We start from the raw sequence: 21,751 nt of genomic DNA, 5'->3' as shown, positions 1-21,751 counted from the left end.
TGGCGTCTGCACGCTGGGTATTCACACCACTCTGTTGCCTGCTCATCTGAGCCAGGAATAGAGCACGCTGTTATTGTATTCATTGTACATGGAATAGCTCAGTCCTTGTAATGAGCATCACTGATGACGCTTTGTTTGAGGAATGGGGCAGAGGCACAGCAGTCTCTGCCTATTGATCATATTTTGTTTGACTATCAGCATGCTCTGAGATGAAGTAGTGTAAAAAAAAAAAAAAATAGCTAGTGAATTTTTAATGCAAGTGTATTAAAAAATGGTTTTGATCATGGCACAAAAAAAAAAAAAAAAAAAGATTTAGAATGAATATTACTTTGCCTTCAGACGATCCCTTTAATGAACGGCCCCTATCTGTCTTTCTTGCGCACTTTTAATGCTACATCTCTAATTGGATCTTTAAAGAGGTTTTCTGGTTTTAGAAAATCCTTCTGATGCAGTTTAAAGAAAAAAACTAAAGTAATTCCCAATAATCCTGCAGTCACTGCTTAGTACTCACCAGCTGTTGGAGCACAGTTCACGTACGCAGGGAAAGGTGTGGATGGTGCGACGTCTTTCTCTCTTTTCCCTTCTCATTCGCACTTTTTCCAGACCTTGCAATTCCTCAATCTGTCTCTGCAGATCTTCTACCTGCCTCTGTAGACCGTCTATAGTATCCGTCAAACTGGAAATACAAAATATTCAGAATCATGTCTATATTAAATGGGAATATTCACCTTCCCCATGTAATAACTTTTCATGGAACACCTTATCAGTGGTTAGTCAGGCAGGGTTCCTGAACAGAAGGGTATGTTCACACCAGTCTGAATTTACTCCAAGATCAGTGGCAGAAATCATGGCACTGTTCAGGAGGTGCAGATTGCAGTACCATGTATATGCATACAATGGAGCTGATTTGTGTCAGGAAAGAAGGGAATTTTGTTTACTTACCGTAAATTCCTTTTCTTCTAGCTCTAATTGGGAGACCCAGACAATTGGGTGTATAGCTACTGCCTCCGGAGGCCACACAAAGTATTACACTTAAAAGTGTAAGGCCCCTCCCCTTCTGCCTATACACCCCCCGTGGGATCACGGGCTCCTCAGTTTTAGTGCAAAAGCAAGAAGGAGGAAAGCCAATAAACTGGTTTAAGCAAATTCAATCCGAAGGAAAATCGGAGAACTGAAACCATTCAACATGAACAACATGTGTATACAAAAAAACAGGGGCGGGTGCTGGGTCTCCCAATTAGAGCTAGAAGAAAAGGAATTTACGGTAAGTAAACAAAATTCCCTTCTTCTTTGTCGCTCTATTGGGAGACCCAGACAATTGGGATGTCCAAAAGCAATCCCTGGGTGGGTAAAATAATACCTCGTGATAGGGCCGTAAAAACGGCCCTTTTCTACAGGTGGGCAATCGCCGCCTGAAGGACTTGTCTAACTAGGCTGGCGTCCGCCGAAGCATAGGTATGCACCTGATAATGCTTGGTAAAAGTGTGCAGACTCGACCAGGTAGCCGCCTGGCACACCTGCTGAGCCGTAGCCTGGTGCCGTAATGCCCAGGACGCACCCACGGCTCTGGTAGAATGGGCCTTCAGCCCTGAGGGAACCGGAAGCCCCGCAGAACGGTAGGCTTCAAGAATTGGTTCCTTGATCCACCGAGCCAGGGTGGATTTGGAAGCTTGCGACCCTTTACGCTGACCGGCGACAAGGACAAAGAGTGCATCCGAGCGGCGCAGAGGTGCCGTGCGGGAAATGTAGATTCTGAGTGCTCTCACCAGATCCAACAAATGCAAATCCTTTTCACATTGATGAACTGGATGAGGACACAAAGAAGGTAAGGAGATATCCTGATTGAGATGAAAGGGGGATACCACCTTAGGGAGAAACTCCGGAATCGGGCGCAGAACCACCTTGTCCTGGTGAAACACCAGGAAGGGAGATTTGCATGACAGCGCTGCTAGCTCGGACACTCTCCGAAGAGACGTGACCGCTACTAGGAAGGCCACTTTCTGTGAAAGGCGAGACAGGGAAACATCCCTCATAGGCTCGAAAGGCGGCTTCTGGAGAGCAATGAGAACCCTGTTCAGATCCCAGGGCTCTAACGGCCGCTTGTAAGGAGGGACGATATGACAAACCCCTTGCAGGAACGTGCGTACCTGAGGAAGTCGTGCTAGGCGCTTCTGAAAAAATACAGATAGCGCAGAGACTTGTCCCTTAAGGGAACCGAGCGACAGACCTTTTTCCAACCCGGATTGCAGGAAGGAAAGAAAAGTAGGCAATGCAAATGGCCAGGGAGAAACTTCCTGAGCAGAGCACCAAGCTAAGAATATCTTCCACGTCCTGTGGTAGATCTTGGTGGAGGTTAGTTTCCTAGCCTGTCTCATGGTGGCAATGACCTCTTGAGATAATCCTGAAGACGCTAGGATCCAGGACTCAATGGCCACACAGTCGGGCTCAGGGCCGCAGAATTCTGATGGAAAAACGGCCCTTGAGACAGCAAGTCTGGCCGGTCTGGTAGTGCCCACGGTTGTCCTACCGTGAGATGCCACAGATCCGGGTACCACGACCTCCTTGGCCAGTCTGGAGCGACGAGGATGGCGCGGCGGCAGTCGGACCTGATCTTGCGTAGCACTCTGGGCAACAGCGCCAGGGGTGGGAACACATAAGGCAGCCGGAACTGCGACCAATCTTGAACTAAGGCGTCCGCCGCCAGAGCTCTGAGATCGTGAGACCGTGCCATGAAGGCCGGGACCTTGTTGTTGTGCCGGGACGCCATTAGGTCGACGTCCGGCATCCCCAAGCGGCGACAAATTTCCTGAAACACGTCCGGGTGAAGGGACCATTCCCCTGCGTCCATACCCTGGCGACTGAGGAAGTCTGCTTCCCAGTTTTCTACGCCCGGGATGTGAACTGCGGATATGGTGGATGCCGTGTCTTCCACCCACGTCAGAATCCGCCGGACTTCCTGGAAGGCTTGCCGACTGCGTGTCCCTCCTTGGTGGTTGATGTATGCCACCGCTGTGGAGTTGTCCGACTGAATTCGGATCTGCTTGCCTTCCAGCCACTGCTGGAAGGCTTGTAGGGCAAGATACACTGCTCTGATTTCCAGAACATTGATCTGAAGGGTGGACTCTTGCTGAGTCCACGTACCTTGAGCCCTGTGGTGGAGAAAAACTGCTCCCCACCCTGATAGACTCGCGTCTGTCGTGACCACCGCCCAGGATGGGGGTAGGAAAGACTTTCCTATTGACAATGAGGTGGGAAGAAGCCACCACTGAAGAGAATCCTTGGCCGCCTGAGAAAGGGAGACGTTCCTGTCTAGGGACGTCGACTTCCCGTCCCATTGGCGGAGAATGTCCCATTGTAGTGGACGCAGATGAAACTGCGCGAAAGGGACTGCCTCCATTGCTGCTACCATCTTCCCCAAGAAGTGCATGAGGCGTCTCAAGGGGTGCGACTGGCCTTGAAGGAGAGATTGCACCCCTGTCTGTAGTGAACGCTGTTTGTCCAGCGGAAGCATCACTATCGCTGAGAGAGTATGAAACTCCATGCCAAGGTATGTTATCGATTGGGTCGGGGTCAGATTTGACTTTGAAAAGTTGATGATCCACCCGAAACTCTGGAGAGTCTCCAGCGCAACGTTCAGGCTGTGTTGGCATGCCTCTTGAGAGGGTGCCTTGACAAGTAGATCGTCCAAGTAAGGGATCACAGAGTGACCCTGAGAGTGCAGGACTGCTACTACTGCTGCCATGACCTTGGTGAAGACCCTTGGGGCTGTCGCCAGACCGAAAGGCAGGGCTACGAACTGAAGGTGTTCGTGTCCTATAACGAAGCGTAGAAAACGCTGGTGCTCTGGAGCAATCGGCACGTGGAGATAAGCATCTTTGATGTCTATTGATGCTAGGAAATCTCCTTGAGACATTGAGGCGATGACGGAGCGGAGGGATTCCATCCGGAACCGCCTGGTTTTCACATGCTTGTTGAGCAGTTTTAGGTCCAGAACAGGACGGAAAGACCCGTCCTTTTTTGGCACCACAAACAAATTGGAGTAAAAACCGTGACCTTGCTCCTGAAGAGGAACAGGGATCACCACTCCTTCTGCCTTTAAAGAGCACACCGCCTGCAGAAGAGCATCGGCTCGGTCGGGAGGCGGAGAAGTTCTGAAGAATCGAGTTGGAGGACGAGAACTGAACTCTATCCTGTACCCGTGAGACAGAATGTCTCTCACCCAACGGTCTTTGACCTGTGGCAGCCAAATGTCGCCAAAGCGGGAGAGCCTGCCACCGACCGAGGATGCGGAGAGAGGAGGCCGAAAGTCATGAGGAAGCCGCCTTGGTAGCGGTTCCTCCGGCTGCTTTCTTTGGGCGTGAAAACACTGTGGATAGAGAGCGCAATAGGGTCTTACCCCACAAACAAATAGGGTATGATTCACGGAGGTTACTCACCAAGTATAGTTGTGAAAGTCACAACCACTGTGCAGGCATATATACTCGGTCAACGGCAGCAGTCATCCCTGTAGTAAGCAATTTTAGGTAAGGAGATGGATGTTTGAACACCGCGCCAAAGACCACTAATGCAGGAGATGAATTTAACGTGACTTTATTCCATGTTCAGGTCTACGCGTTTCAGGAGCGTCCGCTCCCTTCCTCAGGACAATACAGGCACAAGCAACATCAAAATCAGCAGTCAAAGAATGAGCCGAAAACTATATACCTTCCGGTGTGACGTCATTAATACGCCCACTTCAGCAAGAAAAGAAAAAAATCGGCGGGAATTCCATACATTCATTGAATAGCAAGTGACATGATTTCAATGCAAAATCTGCTTTTACTTATCATAAACATATCTATTAAAATTGTCATAAAAACTTCCAATTTAATAAAAAGAAAAAGAAAAAGAAAAAATGGAGTCCCGTGTGTTTGTAACAATTGAAAACAATATATAGAGGAATAGTGGTAGTATGAAAATAGACCAACCAGTGAATCAGAATAGAACCCACAAGACGTCGGGTTAATATGTGTAATGAATGTGACAGGAGATCAAACCATTGGGCCACACAGAGCAGGCCGCGGTACATGTAAAAACCAGGGCTGTGGAGTCGGTAAGACACAGTTGCGACTCAGACTCCGACTCCGACTCCTGGATTTTATCAGGTTCCGACTCCGACTCCGGCTCCGACTCCGACTCCTTCATAAATGGCCACTTCGTAACAATAAATTTACTGTTGTAAAATATTAACATGGAGCTTATTCAGTTTCTCACCATCAGATAAATAATCAGACCACTTAGAGCAAACACTATATTTATTAGAACACAATTAGAATATAGCAAATAACTGTTATAAACTTTTCAAAACTGTAAGTAAATTTCAATAAACACTGTTATGCTGTTAATAAGAAATCTATACATTTGTCCTCAGAAAAAGTATAGCCTCTGTCAGATCCTCCTTCATGGATGCCCTCAAGTCTGATCTAATTATTTTGAGAGCAGAGAACAACCTCTCTACACTAACTTGGGTTGGTGGCAAAGCAGTGACCACTCGGGCAACATCTCTGACAATGTCAGGATACAGGGGAATCGCTTGTTGCACTGTTATTTTTGATGAACGATCAAATTTCTCAATCTCTTTTAGTGCACATGAAAAATTCTGCTGAAATGTACTGGCTGTGTTCCTTGATGGGGATGACTCTTCTTCTATGCGGGAACGCTTTGCACGGTCCTTGTGATCCAAATATTTTTCTAAATTAAATTCTTCATCAGTTGATGATGAGGGTTAAGATGTGGCAGAACGACCAAATTCTTCTTGTTCCTCCTGACTGTTCTGCAACCCTTTCATCCTTACTGCTATTTCAAACAGAGCTTCTTTCCCTTTACTTAGCTGTTGATCATCTAGAAGAATCCGATGCATTGGGTCTACATAAACAGCTGCCAAAAGAATGTTATTTTGTAATAGTAGCTCCTCTCTCCGTTTCATTGATGTAGCAATGCCACTTGCAATTAACCCTCCTCTTTGGGACAGGCGAAACATCAGGTTCCTCCACTCCTTTAAGAAAATACCTGGAGTTAAGTCCTCTGCTTGTAATTTTTTAGTCACTGTAAATGGGTGCTCTAGCAATTTTTCCAGCTCAGTCACCTGATTCCACTGACTTTCATTTAGCGTCAGTTGAGGATTAGCCATGTCTACAAGAAAGGTTTTCAGTTCAACCAAGCGCTGAATCATTAAGTAAGTACTGCCCCATCGTGTGGCTTGATCAATAATTGCCCCTTTTCCAGCACGTCTCTTCAAAATTGAGTCAACTTTAGGGGTTCTGGCAACAGTAGCCAATTTTCTCACCTTGCCAATCAGTGCAGCAGCATGTCCTTCTTGCAGACTGTCTCTTATAGCCAGCTGTAGCGTATGCACAACACAGCGCATGTGATGAATGAAAGATCGCATTGACACAGTTTCAACAAGATTATCTAAACTATCATGTTGCAGTTCATCTGAAGCAACTTCAGTTTGCTCCTCAGTTACAATACTGTGTTCCTCTATTTCAAACATTTCTGTGTCAGTGGACCCAGAATGTTCTTCTAGCTGCTGGTCACCATCATTACTCTCATTCATTAGCTTAATAGCACTTATCATATTTGAAGCATTGTCAGTTACGACAGAAAGAACTTGCTCTTTTTTAAGTTCATAGTCTTGCAGAACCTTTTCCACCAAGACCTGGAGAAACTCACCGGTGTGATGAGCTTTGGTGTCTTTTACTGCCAATGTTTTGGTAATTATTTCATTTTTGTCACAAACAAACCGGACATTGATGGCAAAATAGTTCACTCTGTGACGTGTGCAGGCATCCATTTTAAGAAACACAAAGCGTCCCTTGAGAGTTTTTTTAAGTTCTTCCTTTTGTTTAAAAGCTTCTTCGATTACTAATTTTCTAATACTCTCTCTCTCCAGAGAAACACCAAGCTTGCGGGCCATTTCCCCATTCAAACACATAAAAGCTGGTCGTGAAAATAATGAAATAGGCACACTATCCTTTACAACAAGCTCTATGATCTGTTTTTTAAATGTATCTACTGTCATTGTCACAGTAACTTTGTCACTGACAAAATATCTTGCAACTGATGGCTGCAAAGTTCTCTGCTCCTCTGTTTGGCTGGAAGAGCTGGGCACTGGTTCTTTGGTTTGGGTGCAGTCTTTCTCATCCACTGCTTTCAGTACTTCTGGATGGAAGCGCTGTAAATGTCTCTTTAGATTAGAAGCTCTGGTAGGAGCATTTTTATCTTTGCCTGAATATGCACTTATCTTGGCTTCACAGCATTTGTTTTCGTCTGGATCATTTGTCATACACTGACAGACATAATGTTTTCTATCTTGAGTGATGGTGAAATGTTCAAATACAGCGGATTTAATGTGATGCTTCTTTGACATTCTCAGGTTTTTAATTCTGCATTCACAATCCAAATGACAATTGTTTTTCCTAAAAACAATTGTACAAAATTATTGCCAGGTCGTACAACTGATATACTGGTCAGTAATACTGTTATTATTATTCCTCATGTACTCACAGTTAACTGATGCAAAGTTTGTTGAAAGGATAATACTTCTTACAGTCTTCCTCTTCTGAGTAGCAGGCAGCTGTGAGATGCTTGGAAGAAGATGCACACCTAGTATGATCTAGTCTAGAGGAGGAGCTTTACTACTAAGAATTAGCAACACATTTTCGCTTTCAGTTTCATACATTGTAAGTAGGGGGGTTGGGGCAGCATGAAGTTAACCAAGTATAAGAATAGATAAGGGCAGTGAACAGTGACACACAAGAAATAAGAAATGTCTCTATCTCCAGCAGAACTGCTTATCACTGTTGTTCATAGTTTGATAGAACATAAATAATTGAGTAACATTTATAAAATTCATATGAAAGTTCAATTATGAAATATTAATACATTTTCTTTAAAGCTGGAGTCGGAGTCGGTACATTTCTACCGACTCCGACTCCGACTCCACCCAAAACTAGCTCCGACTCCACGACTCCGACTCCACAGCCCTGGTAAAAACCCGCTCCTGCAACAGCAGAACATCAAATGTGAGTGCTATAAACACACTATATAAGATACAAGGAGCAGAGAACTGCACTTCTCAGCACAAGTGAGGTCGTGAAAGTTCAAACCGTGGGAAAAAAACTTATACGCATGCGGGAAAAAAAGGTAAGAAGCAAGATGAGTGTGTGGGGTCGTGAAAGTTCAAAGCGTGGGAAAAAAACATTAAAGCGCATGCGGCAAAGAGTGAACAGATTTACCGTGCTGGATAAGCACGGAAAATATTAATACACACAGAAAACCCGTATAGAAAAATGGAAGAAACAATAAACATATATAAAAAACCAGAATTCACATCTGATTGTGAAGAATGAAAAGAACAATAAAATACAAGATATACATAAATATTAATATATATTAGCAATTTGTGTGGTCATTGAATTACACAACCAACATAGACATAAAACTAAAAATGATTATAAAATTGATACAATATTAAAATTAAGGTGAGACCTCTGATTCACTGGTTGGTCTATTTTCATACTACCACTATTCCTCTATATATTGTTTTCAATTGTTACAAACACACGGGACTCCATTTTTTCTTTTTCTTTTTATTAAATTGGAAGTTTTTATGACAATTTTAATAGATATGTTTATGATAAGGAAAAGCAGATTTTGCATTGAAATCATGTCACTTGCTATTCAATGAATGTATGGAATTCCCGCCGATTTTTTTCTTTTCTTGCTGAAGTGGGCGTATTAATGACGTCACACCGGAAGGTATATAGTTTTCGGCTCATTCTTTGACTGCTGATTTTGATGTTGCTTGTGCCTGTATTGTCCTGAGGAAGGGAGCGGACGCTCCTGAAACGCGTAGACCTGAACATGGAATAAAGTCACGTTAAATTCATCTCCTGCATTAGTGGTCTTTGGCGCGGTGTTCAAACATCCATCTCCTTACCTAAAATTTCTTTGGGCATGACTGAGTCCGCCAAGAATCTGAGCTCCTCTGATCCTTTTGAGTCCTTTTGGACGAGGAGAATTGGGACCTGCCCGAGCCTCGAAAGGACCGAAACCTCGACTGTCCCCTCCTCTGTTGGGGTTTATTTGGTCTGGGCTGAGGTAAGGATGAATCCTTACCCTTGGACTGTTTAATGATTTCATCCAATCTCTCACCAAACAGTCTGTCACCAGAAAATGGCAAACTGGTTAAGCACTTCTTGGAAGCAGAATCTGCCTTCCATTCCCTTAACCACAAGGCTCTGCGTAAAACCACGGAGTTGGCGGACGCCACTGCCGTACGGCTCGTAGAGTCCAGGACAGCATTAATAGCGTAAGACGCAAATGCAGACATTTGAGAGGTTAAGGACGCTACTTGCGGAACAGAAGTACGTGTGACAGTGTCAATCTGCGCAAGACCAGCTGAAATAGCTTGGAGTGCCCATACAGCTGCGAATGCTGGAGCAAACGACGCGCCGATAGCTTCATAGATGGATTTCAACCAGAGCTCCATCTGTCTGTCAGTGGCATCTTTAAGTGAAGCCCCGTCTTCCACTGCAACTATGGATCTAGCCGCAAGCCTGGAGATTGGGAGATCCACCTTTGGACACTGGGTCCAGCTCTTGACCACGTCAGGGGGAAAGGGATAACGTGTATCCTTAAGACGTTTGGAGAAACGCTTATCTGGATAAGCGTGGTGTTTCTGGACTGCCTCTCTAAAGTCAGAGTGGTCCAGAAAAGTACTCAATTTACGCTTGGGATACCTGAAATGGAATTTCTCCTGCTGTGAAGCTGACTCCTCCACTGGAGGAGCTGGGGGAGAAATATCCAACATTTTATTGATGGACGCTATGAGATCATTCACTATTGCGTCCCCATCAGGTGTATCCAGATTGAGAGCGGTCTCGGGATCAGAATCCTGATCAGCTACCTCTGCCTCATCATACAGAGAGTCCTCCTGCTGGGACCCTGACCAGTGTGATGAAGTCGAGGGTCGCTCCCAGCGAGCTCGCTTAGGCTGTCTGGGACTGTCGTCCGTGTCAGAGCCTTCACCCCGGGATGCATGGGACCCCCCCGAAGCACGGATTTGTTCCAAATGAGGGGGGCCAGGGAGCATTGAATCAACAGTGCCCATGGTCTGAGTTACCGGTCTGGACTGCAAAGTCTCAAGGATTTTAGACATAGTCACCGACAATCTATCAGCAAAAACTGCAAACTCCGTCCCTGTCACCTGGACAGTGTTCACAGGTGGTTCTCCTTGGGCCACCTCTAGCAGAGACCCCGGCTGAGCAAGTGCTACAGGGGCCGAACATTGCACACAATGGGGGTCAGTGGCACCTGCCGGTAGAACAGCCTCACATGCGGTACAAGTAGCATAGAAAGCCTGTGCCTTGGCCCCCTTGCTTTTTGCGGACGACATGCTGTTGTCTAGCAATCTAGGAGGGTATATAGCCAAGAATAGCGACCGTACAGTGCAATGTATAGCATACAAGCATAAAGTACAAATGAACACTTCGGCACTAGTGGGGTCAGCACCCGAGGTGCCGCTTACCGCCCGCTCAAAAGCGGGTGTGTGGTCGCCAGAATCCCGTGTCTGGGTCTCCCAGAGCTTGTCTCCCCTCTCCACTCAGACTGCAAACAGGAATGGCTGCCGGCGTCCTGTGAAGAGGGGCGGGCCGTGGGCGTGCCCCAGACAAAGTGCGGGAAACTGGCGTCCCACTGTGCCCAGTGAGGGGGGTTGGAGTATGCTAAGCAGACTCCAGCCCTCGGCGCTGACGTTCTGAACAGCGTCCCGCCCTTCCCCTGACTGGCAGGCCTGGGGGCGGGAACGAAACGAAACTAGGCCAGCCGGGGACTCGATTTATAAGCGCGGCCGTCGTATAAGCACGGCCAGCGCGAAAGTCCCCGGCGCACCACAAGTCCCAGCCGCACCGCAGTGTAAAAACCGCCAGCAGCGGCCGGCGCGGCAGTTCGTAATACATAAACTCACTCAGCAAAGCTGCAGTGAGTAATAGCACAAGCGCGCCGCGCTGCTGCCCCCGGCGCACTAACACACCCAGCAATGCTGGTGTGTGTGCACGATTTGTACGGGGACACAGAGTACCTTAATGTAGCAGGGTCCTATCCCTGACGATACTCAGCTCCATGTCCAGCAGATTCCCAGGAGCTGTGGACGGAGCACGGTCTCCTGTGCCTGGAGACCGATAGGATCCCACTTCACCCAGAGCCCTAAGGGGATGGGGAAGGAAAGCAGCATGTGGGCTCCAGCCTCCGTACCCGCAATGGGTACCTCAACCTTAACAAACACCGCCGACAAAAGTGGGGTGAGAAGGGAGCATGCTGGGGGCCCTAGTATGGGCCCTCTTTTCTTCCATCCGACAAAGTCAGCAGCTGCTGCTGACTAAACAGTGGAGCTATGCGTGGATGTCAGCCTCCTTCGCACAAAGCATGAAAACTGAGGAGCCCGTGATCCCACGGGGGGTGTATAGGCAGAAGGGGAGGGGCCTTACACTTTTAAGTGTAATACTTTGTGTGGCCTCCGGAGGCAGTAGCTATACACCCAATTGTCTGGGTCTCCCAATAGAGCGACAAAGAAAAAAGCCATAGGATTAGCCTTTGTATGGAATGCAGATTATGGAATTAGCACTGACATCTGCATAAAGGGGTATTCCCTTATTAGTGAGTCAATGAACATTCATATTTACACTAATTTTACATTATTATTGTTTGTCAAATGTTTTGAGGGAGACATGGTGGAAAGGGAAAATTAATGTTTGGCTAAAAAGTGAAATTATTTGATATTAATTGTATAACATGTAATGTTTAAAATCAATAAAGAAGGGAATTTTGTTTACTTACCGTAAATTCCTTTTCTTCTAGCTCCAATTGGGAGACCCAGACAATTGGGTGTATAGCTACTGCCTCCGGAGGCCGCACAAAGTACTACACTTAAAAGTGTAAGGCCCCTCCCCTTCTGGCTATACACCCCCCCGTGGGATCACGGGTTCCTCAGTTTTAGTGCAAAAGCAAGAAGGAGGAAAGCCAATAACTGTTTCAAAAACAAATTCAATCCGATAAACAACATCGGAGAACTGAACTTATTAACATGAACAACATGTGCACCCGAAAAACAAAATCCCTAAGAAAAAACAGGGCGGGTGCTGGGTCTCCCAATTGGAGCTAGAAGAAAAGGAATTTACGGTAAGTAAACAAAATTCCCTTCTTCTTTGTCGCTCCTAATTGGGAGACCCAGACAATTGGGACGTCCAAAAGCAGTCCCTGGGTGGGTAAAAGAATACCTCGTGATAGGGCTGTCAAGCAGACCTTTCCTACAGGTGGGCCACCGCCGCCTGAAGGACTTGTCTACCTAGGCCGGCATCCGCCGAAGCGAAGGTATGCACCTGATAATGTTTGGTAAAAGTGTGCAGACTCGACCAGGTAGCCGCCTGGCACACCTGCTGAGCCGTAGCCTGATGCCGTAATGCCCAGGACGCACCCACGGCTCTGGTAGAATGGGCCTTCAGTCCAGATGGAATCGGAAGCCCAGCAGAACGGTAGGTGTGAAGAATTGGTTCCTTGATCCACCGCGCAAGGGTGGATTTGGAAGCTTGCGACCCTTTACGCTGACCAGCGACCAGGATAAAGAGTGCATCCGAGCGGCGCAGGGGCGCCGTGCGGGAAATGTAGATCCTGAGTGCTCTCACCAGGTCCAACAAATGCAAACCCTTTTCGAATTGGTGAACTGGATGCGGACACAAAGACGGTAAAGTGATATCCTGATTGAGATGAAAGGAAGATACCACCTTGGGAAGAAACTCTGGAATTGGACGCAGAACTACCTTGTCCTGGTGAAACACCAGGAAGGGAGATTTGCAAGATAACGCCGCCAGCTCGGACACTCTCCGAAGAGACGTGACCGCCACTAGAAAAGCCACTTTCTGTGAAAGCCGAGAAAAGGAAATCTCCTTCATAGGCTCGAAAGGCGGCTTCTGGAGAGCAATTAGAACCTTGTTCAGATCCCAGGGCTCCAACGGCCGCTTGTAAGGAGGGACGATATGACAGACTCCTTGCAGGAACGTGCGTACCTTAGGAAGTCGCGCTAGGCGTTTCTGAAAAAATACGGATAGCGCGGAGACTTGACCTTTAAGGGAGCTAAGCGACAAACCTTTTTCCAACCCAGACTGCAGGAAGGAAAGAAAAATAGGCAATGCAAATGGCCAGGGAGAAACTCCCTGGGCAGAGCACCAAGATAGGAATATCTTCCACGTCCTGTGGTAGATCTTGGCGGAGGATGGTTTCCTAGCCTGTCTCATGGTGGCAACCACCTCATGAGATAAACCTGAGGCCCCTAGGATCCAGGACTCAATGGCCACACAGTCAGGTTCAGGGCCGCAGAATTCAGATGGAAAAACGGCCCTTGAGACAGCAAGTCTGGACGGTCTGGTAGCGCCCACGGTTGGCCTACCGTGAGGTGCCACAGATCCGGGTACCACGACCTCCTTGGCCAGTCTGGAGCGACGAGAATGGCGCGGCGGCAGTCGGACCTGATCTTTCGGAGCACTCTGGGCAACAGTGCCAGAGGTGGGAACACATAAGGTAGCCGGAACTGTGACCAATCTTGAACTAAGGCGTCTGCCGCCCAAGCTCGGTGATCGTGAGATCGTGCCATGAAAACCGGGACCTTGTTGTTGTGTCGTGACGCCATCAGGTCGACGTCCGGCATCCCCCAGCGGCGACAGATCTCCTGAAACACGTCCGGGTGAAGGGACCATTCCCCTGCGTCCATGCCCTGGCGACTGAGAAAATCTGCTTCCCAGTTTTCCACGCCTGGGATGTGAACTGCGGATATGGTGGATGCTGTGTCTTCCACCCACGACAGAATCCGCCTTACTTCCTGGAAGGCTTGCCGACTGCGTGTTCCCCCTTGGTGGTTGATGTACGCCACCGCCGTGGAATTGTCCGACTGAATTCGGATCTGCTTGCCTTCCAGCCACTGTTGGAAGGCTTGCAGGGCAAGATAGACTGCTCTGATTTCCAGAACATTGATCTGAAGGGTGGACTCTTTCCGAGTCCACGTACCCTGAGCCCTGTGGTGAAGAAACACTGCTCCCCACCCTGATAGGCTCGCATCTGTCGTGACTACCGCCCAGGATGGGGGTAGGAACGACCTTCCTTTTGACAAAGAGGTGGGAAGAAGCCACCACCGGAGAGAATCCTTGGTTGTCTGAGAGAGGGAAACATCCCTGTCGAGGGACGTCGACTTCCCGTCCCATTGGCGGAGAATGTCCCATTGTAGAGGGCGCAGATGAAACTGCGCGAAAGGGACTGCTTCCATTGCTGCCACCATTTTCCCTAGGAAATGCATGAGGCGCCTCAAGGTGTGCGACTGGCCCTGAAGGAGAGATTGCACCCCTGTCTGCAGCGAGCACTGCTTGTCCAGTGGAAGTTTCACTATCGCTGAGAGAGTATGAAACTCCATGCCAAGATATGTTAGTGATTGGGTCGGGGTTAGATTTGACTTTGCAAAGTTGACAATCCACCCGAAACTCTGGAGAGTCTTCAGTGCCACGTTCAAACTGTGTTGGCATGCCTCTTGAGAGGGTGCCTTGATAAGTAGATCGTCCAAATACGGAATCACAGAGTGACCCTGCGAGTGCAGGACTGCTACTACTGCAGCCATGACCTTGGTGAAGACCCGAGGGGCTGTCGCCAGCCCGAAAGGTAGCGCTACGAACTGCAGGTGTTCGCTTCCTATAACGAAGCGTAGAAAACGCTGATGCTCTGGCGCAATCGGCACGTGGAGATAAGCATCCTTGATGTCTATTGATGCTAGGAAATCTCCTTGAGACATTGAGGCGATGACGGAGCGGAGAGATTCCATCCGGAACCTCCTGGTTTTTACGTGTTTGTTGAGCAACTTTAGATCCAGGACGGGACGAAACGACCCGTCCTTCTTTGGCACCACAAACAAATTGGAGTAAAAACCGTGACCTTGTTCCTGAAGAGGAACGGAAGTCACCACTCCTTCCGCCTTTAGAGCGGCCACCGCCTGCAGCAGAGCATCGGCCCGGTCGGGCGGTGGAGAAGTTCTGAAGAAACGAGTTGGAGGACGAGAGCTGAACTCTATCCTGTACCCGTGAGACAGAATGTCTCTCACCCAATGGTCTTTGACCTGTGACAGCCAAATGTCGCCAAAGCGGGAGAGCCTGCCACCGACCGAGGATGCGGAAAGAGGAGACTGAGAGTCATGAGGAAGCCGTCTTGGTGACGGTTCTTCCTGCTGTCTTTTTTGGGCGTGATTGAGTCCGCCAAGAATCTGAGCCTCTCTGATCCTTTTGAGTCCTCTTAGACGAGGAGAATTGGGACCTGCCTGAGCCTCGAAAGGACCGAAAACCAGACTGACCCCTCCTTTGTTGGGGTTTGTTTTGTCTGTGTTGAGGTAAGGATGAATCCTTACCCTTGGAGTGTTTAATGATTTCATCCAAACGCTCACCAAACAATCGGTCACGAGAAAAAGGCAAACTGGTTAAGCACTTCTTGGAAGCAGAATCTGCCTTCCATTCCCTCAACCACAAGGCTCTGCGTAAAACTACGGAGTTGGCTGACGCCACCGCCGTACGGCTCGTAGAGTCTAGGACAGCATTAATCGCGTAAGACGCGAATGCAGACATCTGAGAGGTCAATGGTGCCACCTGCGGAGCAGATGTACGTGTGACAGTGTCGACTTGTGTAAGCCCAGCTGAAATAGCTTGGAGTGCCCATACGGCTGCGAATGCTGGCGCCAACGACGCTCCAATAGCTTCATAGGTGGATTTCAACCAGAGCTCCATCTGTCTGTCAGTGGCATCTTTAAGTGCCGCTCCATCTTCCACTGCAACTAAGGATCTAGCTGCAAGGCTGGAGATTGGAGGGTCCACCTTGGGACACTGGGTCCAGCCCTTGACCACGTCAGGGGGAAAAGGATAGCGTGTATCTTTAAGCCGTTTGGAAAACCGCTTATCGGGATAAGCGTGGTGTTTCTGGATTGCGTCTCTAAAGTCAGAGTGGTCCAGAAAAGAGCTTAATTTACGCTTGGGATATCTGAAATGGAATTTCTCATGCTGTGAAGCTGACTCCTCCTCAGGAGGAGCTGGCGGAGAAATATCTAACATCTTATTGATGGACGCTATAAGATCATTCACTATGGCGTCACCATCCGGTGTATTCAGATTGAGAGCGGTCCCAGGATCAGAATCCTGATCAGTTACATCCGCCTCATCACCCATAGATTCATCCCGCTGGGATCCTGACCAGTGAGACGAAGTTGAGGGCCCCTCATAGCGAGCCCGCTTAGGCTGTCTGGGACTGTCGTCCGAGTCAGAGCCGTCACCCTGGGGTGCATGTGACACCCCCGGTGCAAACACAAAATACCAAGTACACAACGGCACAAGTGGGGGTGAGCCCTTGAGGGCTGCTTACCGCCCGCTGAAAAGCGGGTATGAGGTCGTAGAATCCCGTGTCTGGGTCTCCCAGGCTCCCCTCTCCAGCTCAGCGTGCAGACAGGAATGGCTGCCGGCGTCCTGTGAAGAGGGGCGGACCGTGGGCGTGCCACAAACAAAGTGCGGGAAACTGCGTCCTACTGTGCCTGGTGTGAGGGCTGGAGTATGTAAAACAGACTCCAGCCCTCAGCGCTGATGCTCTGTACGGCGTCCCGCCCTCCTCCTGACTGGCAGGTGCGGAGGCGGGAACGAGACGAACTAGGCCGCAAAAGCCGGGGACTGTAGTAATAAGCGCGGCCGTGATATATGCACGGCCAGCGCGGAAGTCCCCGGCGCACCACAAGTCCCAGCCGCGTCGCAGTGTGACTGACCCCAGCGGCCGGCGCGACCGTTCGCCCTAAGTCTACCCACTCAGCCAAGCTGTAGTGAGGAAATGGCACAAGCGCAGCAGCGCTGATGTCCCCGGCGCACTAACACACCCAGCCATGCTGCGGTGTGCGCGCGGTATGCACGGGGACACAGAGTACCTTGACGGAGCAGGGTCTGTCCCTGACGATACTCAGCTCCATATCCAGCGGCTTCTCCAGGGGCTGCGGATGGAGCACGGTCTCAGTGCCTGGAGACCGGTAAAGTCCCACTTCACCCGGAACCCTAATGGGGATGGGGAAGGAATCAGCATGTGGGCTCCAGCCTCCGTACCCGCAATGGGTACCTCAACCTTAACAAACACCGCCGACAGAAAGTGGGGTGAGAAGGGAGCATGCTGGGGGCCCTGTATGGGCCCTCTTTTCTTCCATCCGACATAGTCAGCAGCTGCTGCTGACTAAGCAGTGGAGCTATGCGTGCGTGTCTGACCTCCTTCGCACAAAGCAAAAAACTGAGGAACCCGTGATCCCACGGGGGGGGTGTATAGCCAGAAGGGGAGGGGCCTTACACTTTTAAGTGTAGTACTTTGTGCGGCCTCCGGAGGCAGTAGCTATACACCCAATTGTCTGGGTCTCCCAATTAGGAGCGACAAAGAAAACTATTTGATTTATAATAAAGGGGTATTTCCGTCTCCAAGATCCTATCCCAATATGTAGTAGGTATAATAATAATAATAGTAAAAATACCTCTAATTAGAAATGTAGTATTGTTTCCTATACAGCCATGTCTCTTACCTCATGTGCAGGGAATTGCAGTATCCATGGTTACATGTAGTGACAGTTAGTTGCTTGTGGAGGTAACCATAGAAACCTAAGCAGCAATGCCCTGCACATGAGGTAAGAGATATTGCTATATCAGGAGAACTATGCCACATTTCTAATTGGAGATATTTTCTATTATTATTATGCCTACTAGATAATGGGATAGGGTCTTGCAGATGAGACCAACCCTTTAAGGCCAGGGCTACACAGCAATGTGTTGCACAGAACTGAAATAACAGCATCACACTGACATCTCAGCTAATAATTTTCTATGGTGTTGCATTACGAACCCACAGTGGCAAAGGTTTCCAAATGTGTTGGAACCTCTGCTGTTGAGCACATGCAATTTACTTGCCATTCGCTTCAATGCATGTCACATGTAACTGCACCTTGTGTGCAACTTCACTGCGTTTTAGTCATGTGACTTTTCTGAGCATTGCCATGCAGCCCCAGGCATGTTTAACATAGCTTAAAGGGGTTTTCCTCGCAAAGTACATTTTAATCAATAGATCTTGGAATAGTAATAATTTTAACAATTTGAGGACTTTTAAAAATGTTCCTGTGCTGAGATAATCTTATATATGTGTCCTTGCTATGTACTGTGTAATGGGCGTGTCTGACCGTACAGGAACATGGTCTGATCATACCACAGCTCCTGGGCAGGGGAGAAAACAAAACGTATAAAAGGGATAATAGCTGATTCTTTCTGTGAAGTAAAACATTTCCCTGTTTTTAAACATTTTACCTCACAGAAAGAATAAACTATGATCCCATGCTGTAATGCCTGTATACTCTGTTGCAAACTCACATGAACAAAAGTTGTGATATGATCAGACCATGTCCCTGTACGGTCAGACATATAATAATCTTTATTTCTATAGCGCCAACATATTCCGCAGCGCTTTTCTATTACACAGTACATAGCAGGGACATATTTATAAGACTATCTCAGCACAGGAACATTTAACATATCGAATTCTGGAACGTATTATCATCACACCAAGATCTATTGATTACAATGTACTTTGTGGAACAACCCATTTAAGGTTCATTTATATGGATCAATCAGTGGTAAGATAAGAACGCTGATTGGTAAACTATGTTCGTTTTAATGCCTGTTTACACAGGTAGACCAAAGCAAATTATGTGCACTTAGAAACCTGTACTACATTGCTCAGTACACATAGGCTGCCATATTTCTTGGCAGTACGAGTCCTGTTTACACAAGATGATCTACCACTGAGAACTATGATCTTTTGTGCTGCACAAAAGATCATTTCACCCAATGAACAAGCTTTTTTTTTTTATTGTTCATCAGGTGATCAGCAGCCTGTTTACACGGCAAAATAATCATGAAATGAGCATTTTAACAAGACTTGTTCGCAATCATCTTGCAGTGTAAATGCTCCTTTGGAATCTGTAACACAATGCAGTCTGGTTCTTCACAATTGTCTGATCTTGAGGTACTTTTCTATTTTCTCACCTTTCTATCTTTTGTTGGGCCACCTTATTTTCTTGCACAAGCCGGACATTTGTGGCTTCCAGGTCGCGGGCTACTGTGTCCAGCTGCTCATATACCTTAGCGTGTTGCTCGTTCACCTGGCGCAGCATCTCTAGCTGTTTACTCAGGTACTGTGGAGCCAAAAGTAATACAAAAAATATAAAATTATGCTATTCTAACATGATAGTGGCTGAGTATCAACTTATACATAATAAATTGTCCATTAAATGGGTGTACTGGCGACACATGTATGAAATGTCATCCACCCATGTCACAAGCGTCACTTGGATATAATGAAGATCCATGTCCCAAACACGAGAGGGCTTAAATGAGCACTCCAGTAGGGTTTTTTTTTGACCACTTGAGTGGTGCTTTTAGTCTATGGTCCCTGCCCCTAGTTTTATATTCACCCTTCAGCAGCTTCACTTTTTTTTGGCGTCGCTCCGGTCCCACAATGCCATCTTGTTATTGCAACTTCTGACTGGCCGGAAGTCAGAAATAATGTCAAACGCTCAATGCAAGTCTAGGAGAGCCACAACAAGGCTCTCATAGACTTGTATTGAAGAGTGACCTCTGAAACACTGGAACTGCCGGCAGGTCACAAATTGGTGGAAACTGATAGGAGGGCGAATAAAGAATAGGGGCAGAGGACTTAGATTTAAAGCACCACTCTAGAGGTGAAAAAGAAAACAATAATGCTGGAGTGTGTTTGAGGTTATTGGTTTTAAGGCAGGTAGCACTTAGGCCTAGCATAAATTGGTATAAAGTAAACCTGTTTTCTTCTAGTATTGTGAATCCTGCTATTTAAAAAGAACAGTCAATAGCTCTTTATTAGTAGTCTCTGTGGAATGGCCCTGCTATTGTCCTCTGAACAAGTATTTCCAAGAGATTTGTATTAATACAGATGACAAAGCAGATTAGAAAAAACAGTGAAGACTACTAGGCTGTTCTGATGTGGCTAAGGAACCCCCATGACCGCAAGCAAGATATTGGTGAGTGGAAAAATGATAGTTTATAAAGTTTTAAGCTAGAATAGAGCATTTTTATTCTTTTACAAAAAAGCACAAAAGTTCCCAGCTTGTAGAGGAAGATTTTAAGTTGAATTTGAGCCATTAAAGCTAACGAAAACCCCCTTCATTGATGATGGAACCTACCATAACGCAATAAGGCTTGTCTAAAGGCCCTGTCACACACAGAGATAAATCTGTGGTAGATCTGTGGTTGCAGTGAAATTGTGGACAATCAGTGCCAGGTTTTTGGCTGTGTACAAATGGAACAATATGTCCATGATTTCACTGCAACCACAGATCTGCCAAAGATTTATCTCTGTGTGTGACGGGGCCTTTAAAGAGGTTGCCCAATACTCTTACAACCCCTTCTCATTCCCCATTAAAATAAAAGATTATACTCACCTCCCTTGCCGTTCCAGTGGTTCTCACACTCACGTTCCTGGGGCTCATGTGAGATTTCTACATCATGCGAGGCCCTCTCCAACCACAGCTGGCTTCACTCTCTTTGCCTTCGGACAATGGAAGTGAGCGCCAGCTACAGCTTTTCTCCCCCCCATTCACCTTTTGTGTCTCCCCTATTTCCTCAGACTGTAAGCTTAAGAGAAGGGCCCTCACTCCTCTTGGTATCTTAATTTTGTTATTTTGTATTGTCTCATATTGTCTGCACATGTCCCCTCTTAATTGTAAAGCGCTGCGGAATATGTTGGCGCTATAGAAATAAAACTTATTATATTATTATACAGCTCTCGCTTCGTCTTGATTACTTATACATCTGAAGGCGAAATCAGTGAAGCCAGCTGTGGTTGGGAAGGGCCTCGCATAATGTAGAAATCTCACATGAGCCCCAGGAACGTGAGTGCAGGGACCGCGCCTGCACAGGAGGTGAGTATAAGGTTTTTTATTTTAATGGAGGCAAACATGGCGAATATAAAAGGGGCTGTCCAAGTAGTGTAATCACCACCACGGGGGATCTAAAATGTATAGTATTAGTGTGATAATTTTATGTTGTATTCTGTAGTGGATGGGCAACCAGTGCAATGACTGGCAATGTGGAGGCATCAGTTTAGCATCTGGACAGAAATACCCTGGCTACTGCATTCAGGATAGATTGGAGAGTGGAAAGTTTAGTGAGAAGAAGACTAAATAGTAGAGAATTGAGACTGGACCAAATCTGAGCAACAGTAAAGGTGTTTGCAGTTTTTATAATTACAAAAAAGAAAGTTGTTAATTCTTGAGATGTTTTTGAGGAGGAGGTGACCGGAGTTAGGGAACACTGGAAAGATCAGAGTCAAATATAATCCCAAGACAGCGGGCGTACTGCTAGGGAGTTTTGGTAGAACCACACACTGTAATGGCAATATTGGGTGTAGGTGGGTTTGTAGAGGAAGGAAAGACAATGAGTTCAGTTTCAGAAAGAGTGAGGACATGATGTTAGAGACAGTGCACAATCACTGGTATTTTGTAGTAATGCGGGGGTTATCTCAGGAGAAGATGTCTATTATTGGGTGTCATCAGCATAAAGATGTGGATAAACCATCAGCAAATTTAGTTTTCAGT

General features: G+C 47.2%; 1 protein-coding gene across 1 annotated transcript in view; it reads right to left on the bottom strand.

The window, feature by feature from the left end:
- The window catches only part of CDR2L (cerebellar degeneration related protein 2 like), a 39,970-nt gene that overhangs the window by 9,782 nt on the left and 8,437 nt on the right, over positions 1–21,751 (bottom strand). The window contains exons 3-4 of the mRNA XM_075349632.1: positions 19,167–19,315; positions 512–676 (exon numbers count right to left, since the gene is read on the bottom strand). Coding sequence (XP_075205747.1) covers positions 512–676; positions 19,167–19,315 — 314 coding nt within the window. The remainder of the gene's footprint in view (positions 1–511; positions 677–19,166; positions 19,316–21,751) is intronic.

The sequence above is a fragment of the Anomaloglossus baeobatrachus genome, chromosome 5 (assembly GCF_048569485.1).
Source record: "Anomaloglossus baeobatrachus isolate aAnoBae1 chromosome 5, aAnoBae1.hap1, whole genome shotgun sequence".
Lineage (NCBI taxonomy): Eukaryota > Metazoa > Chordata > Amphibia > Anura > Aromobatidae > Anomaloglossus > Anomaloglossus baeobatrachus.
The sequence above is the reverse complement of the archived record's forward strand: the minus strand, read 5'-3'. Positions and strand labels throughout refer to the sequence as shown.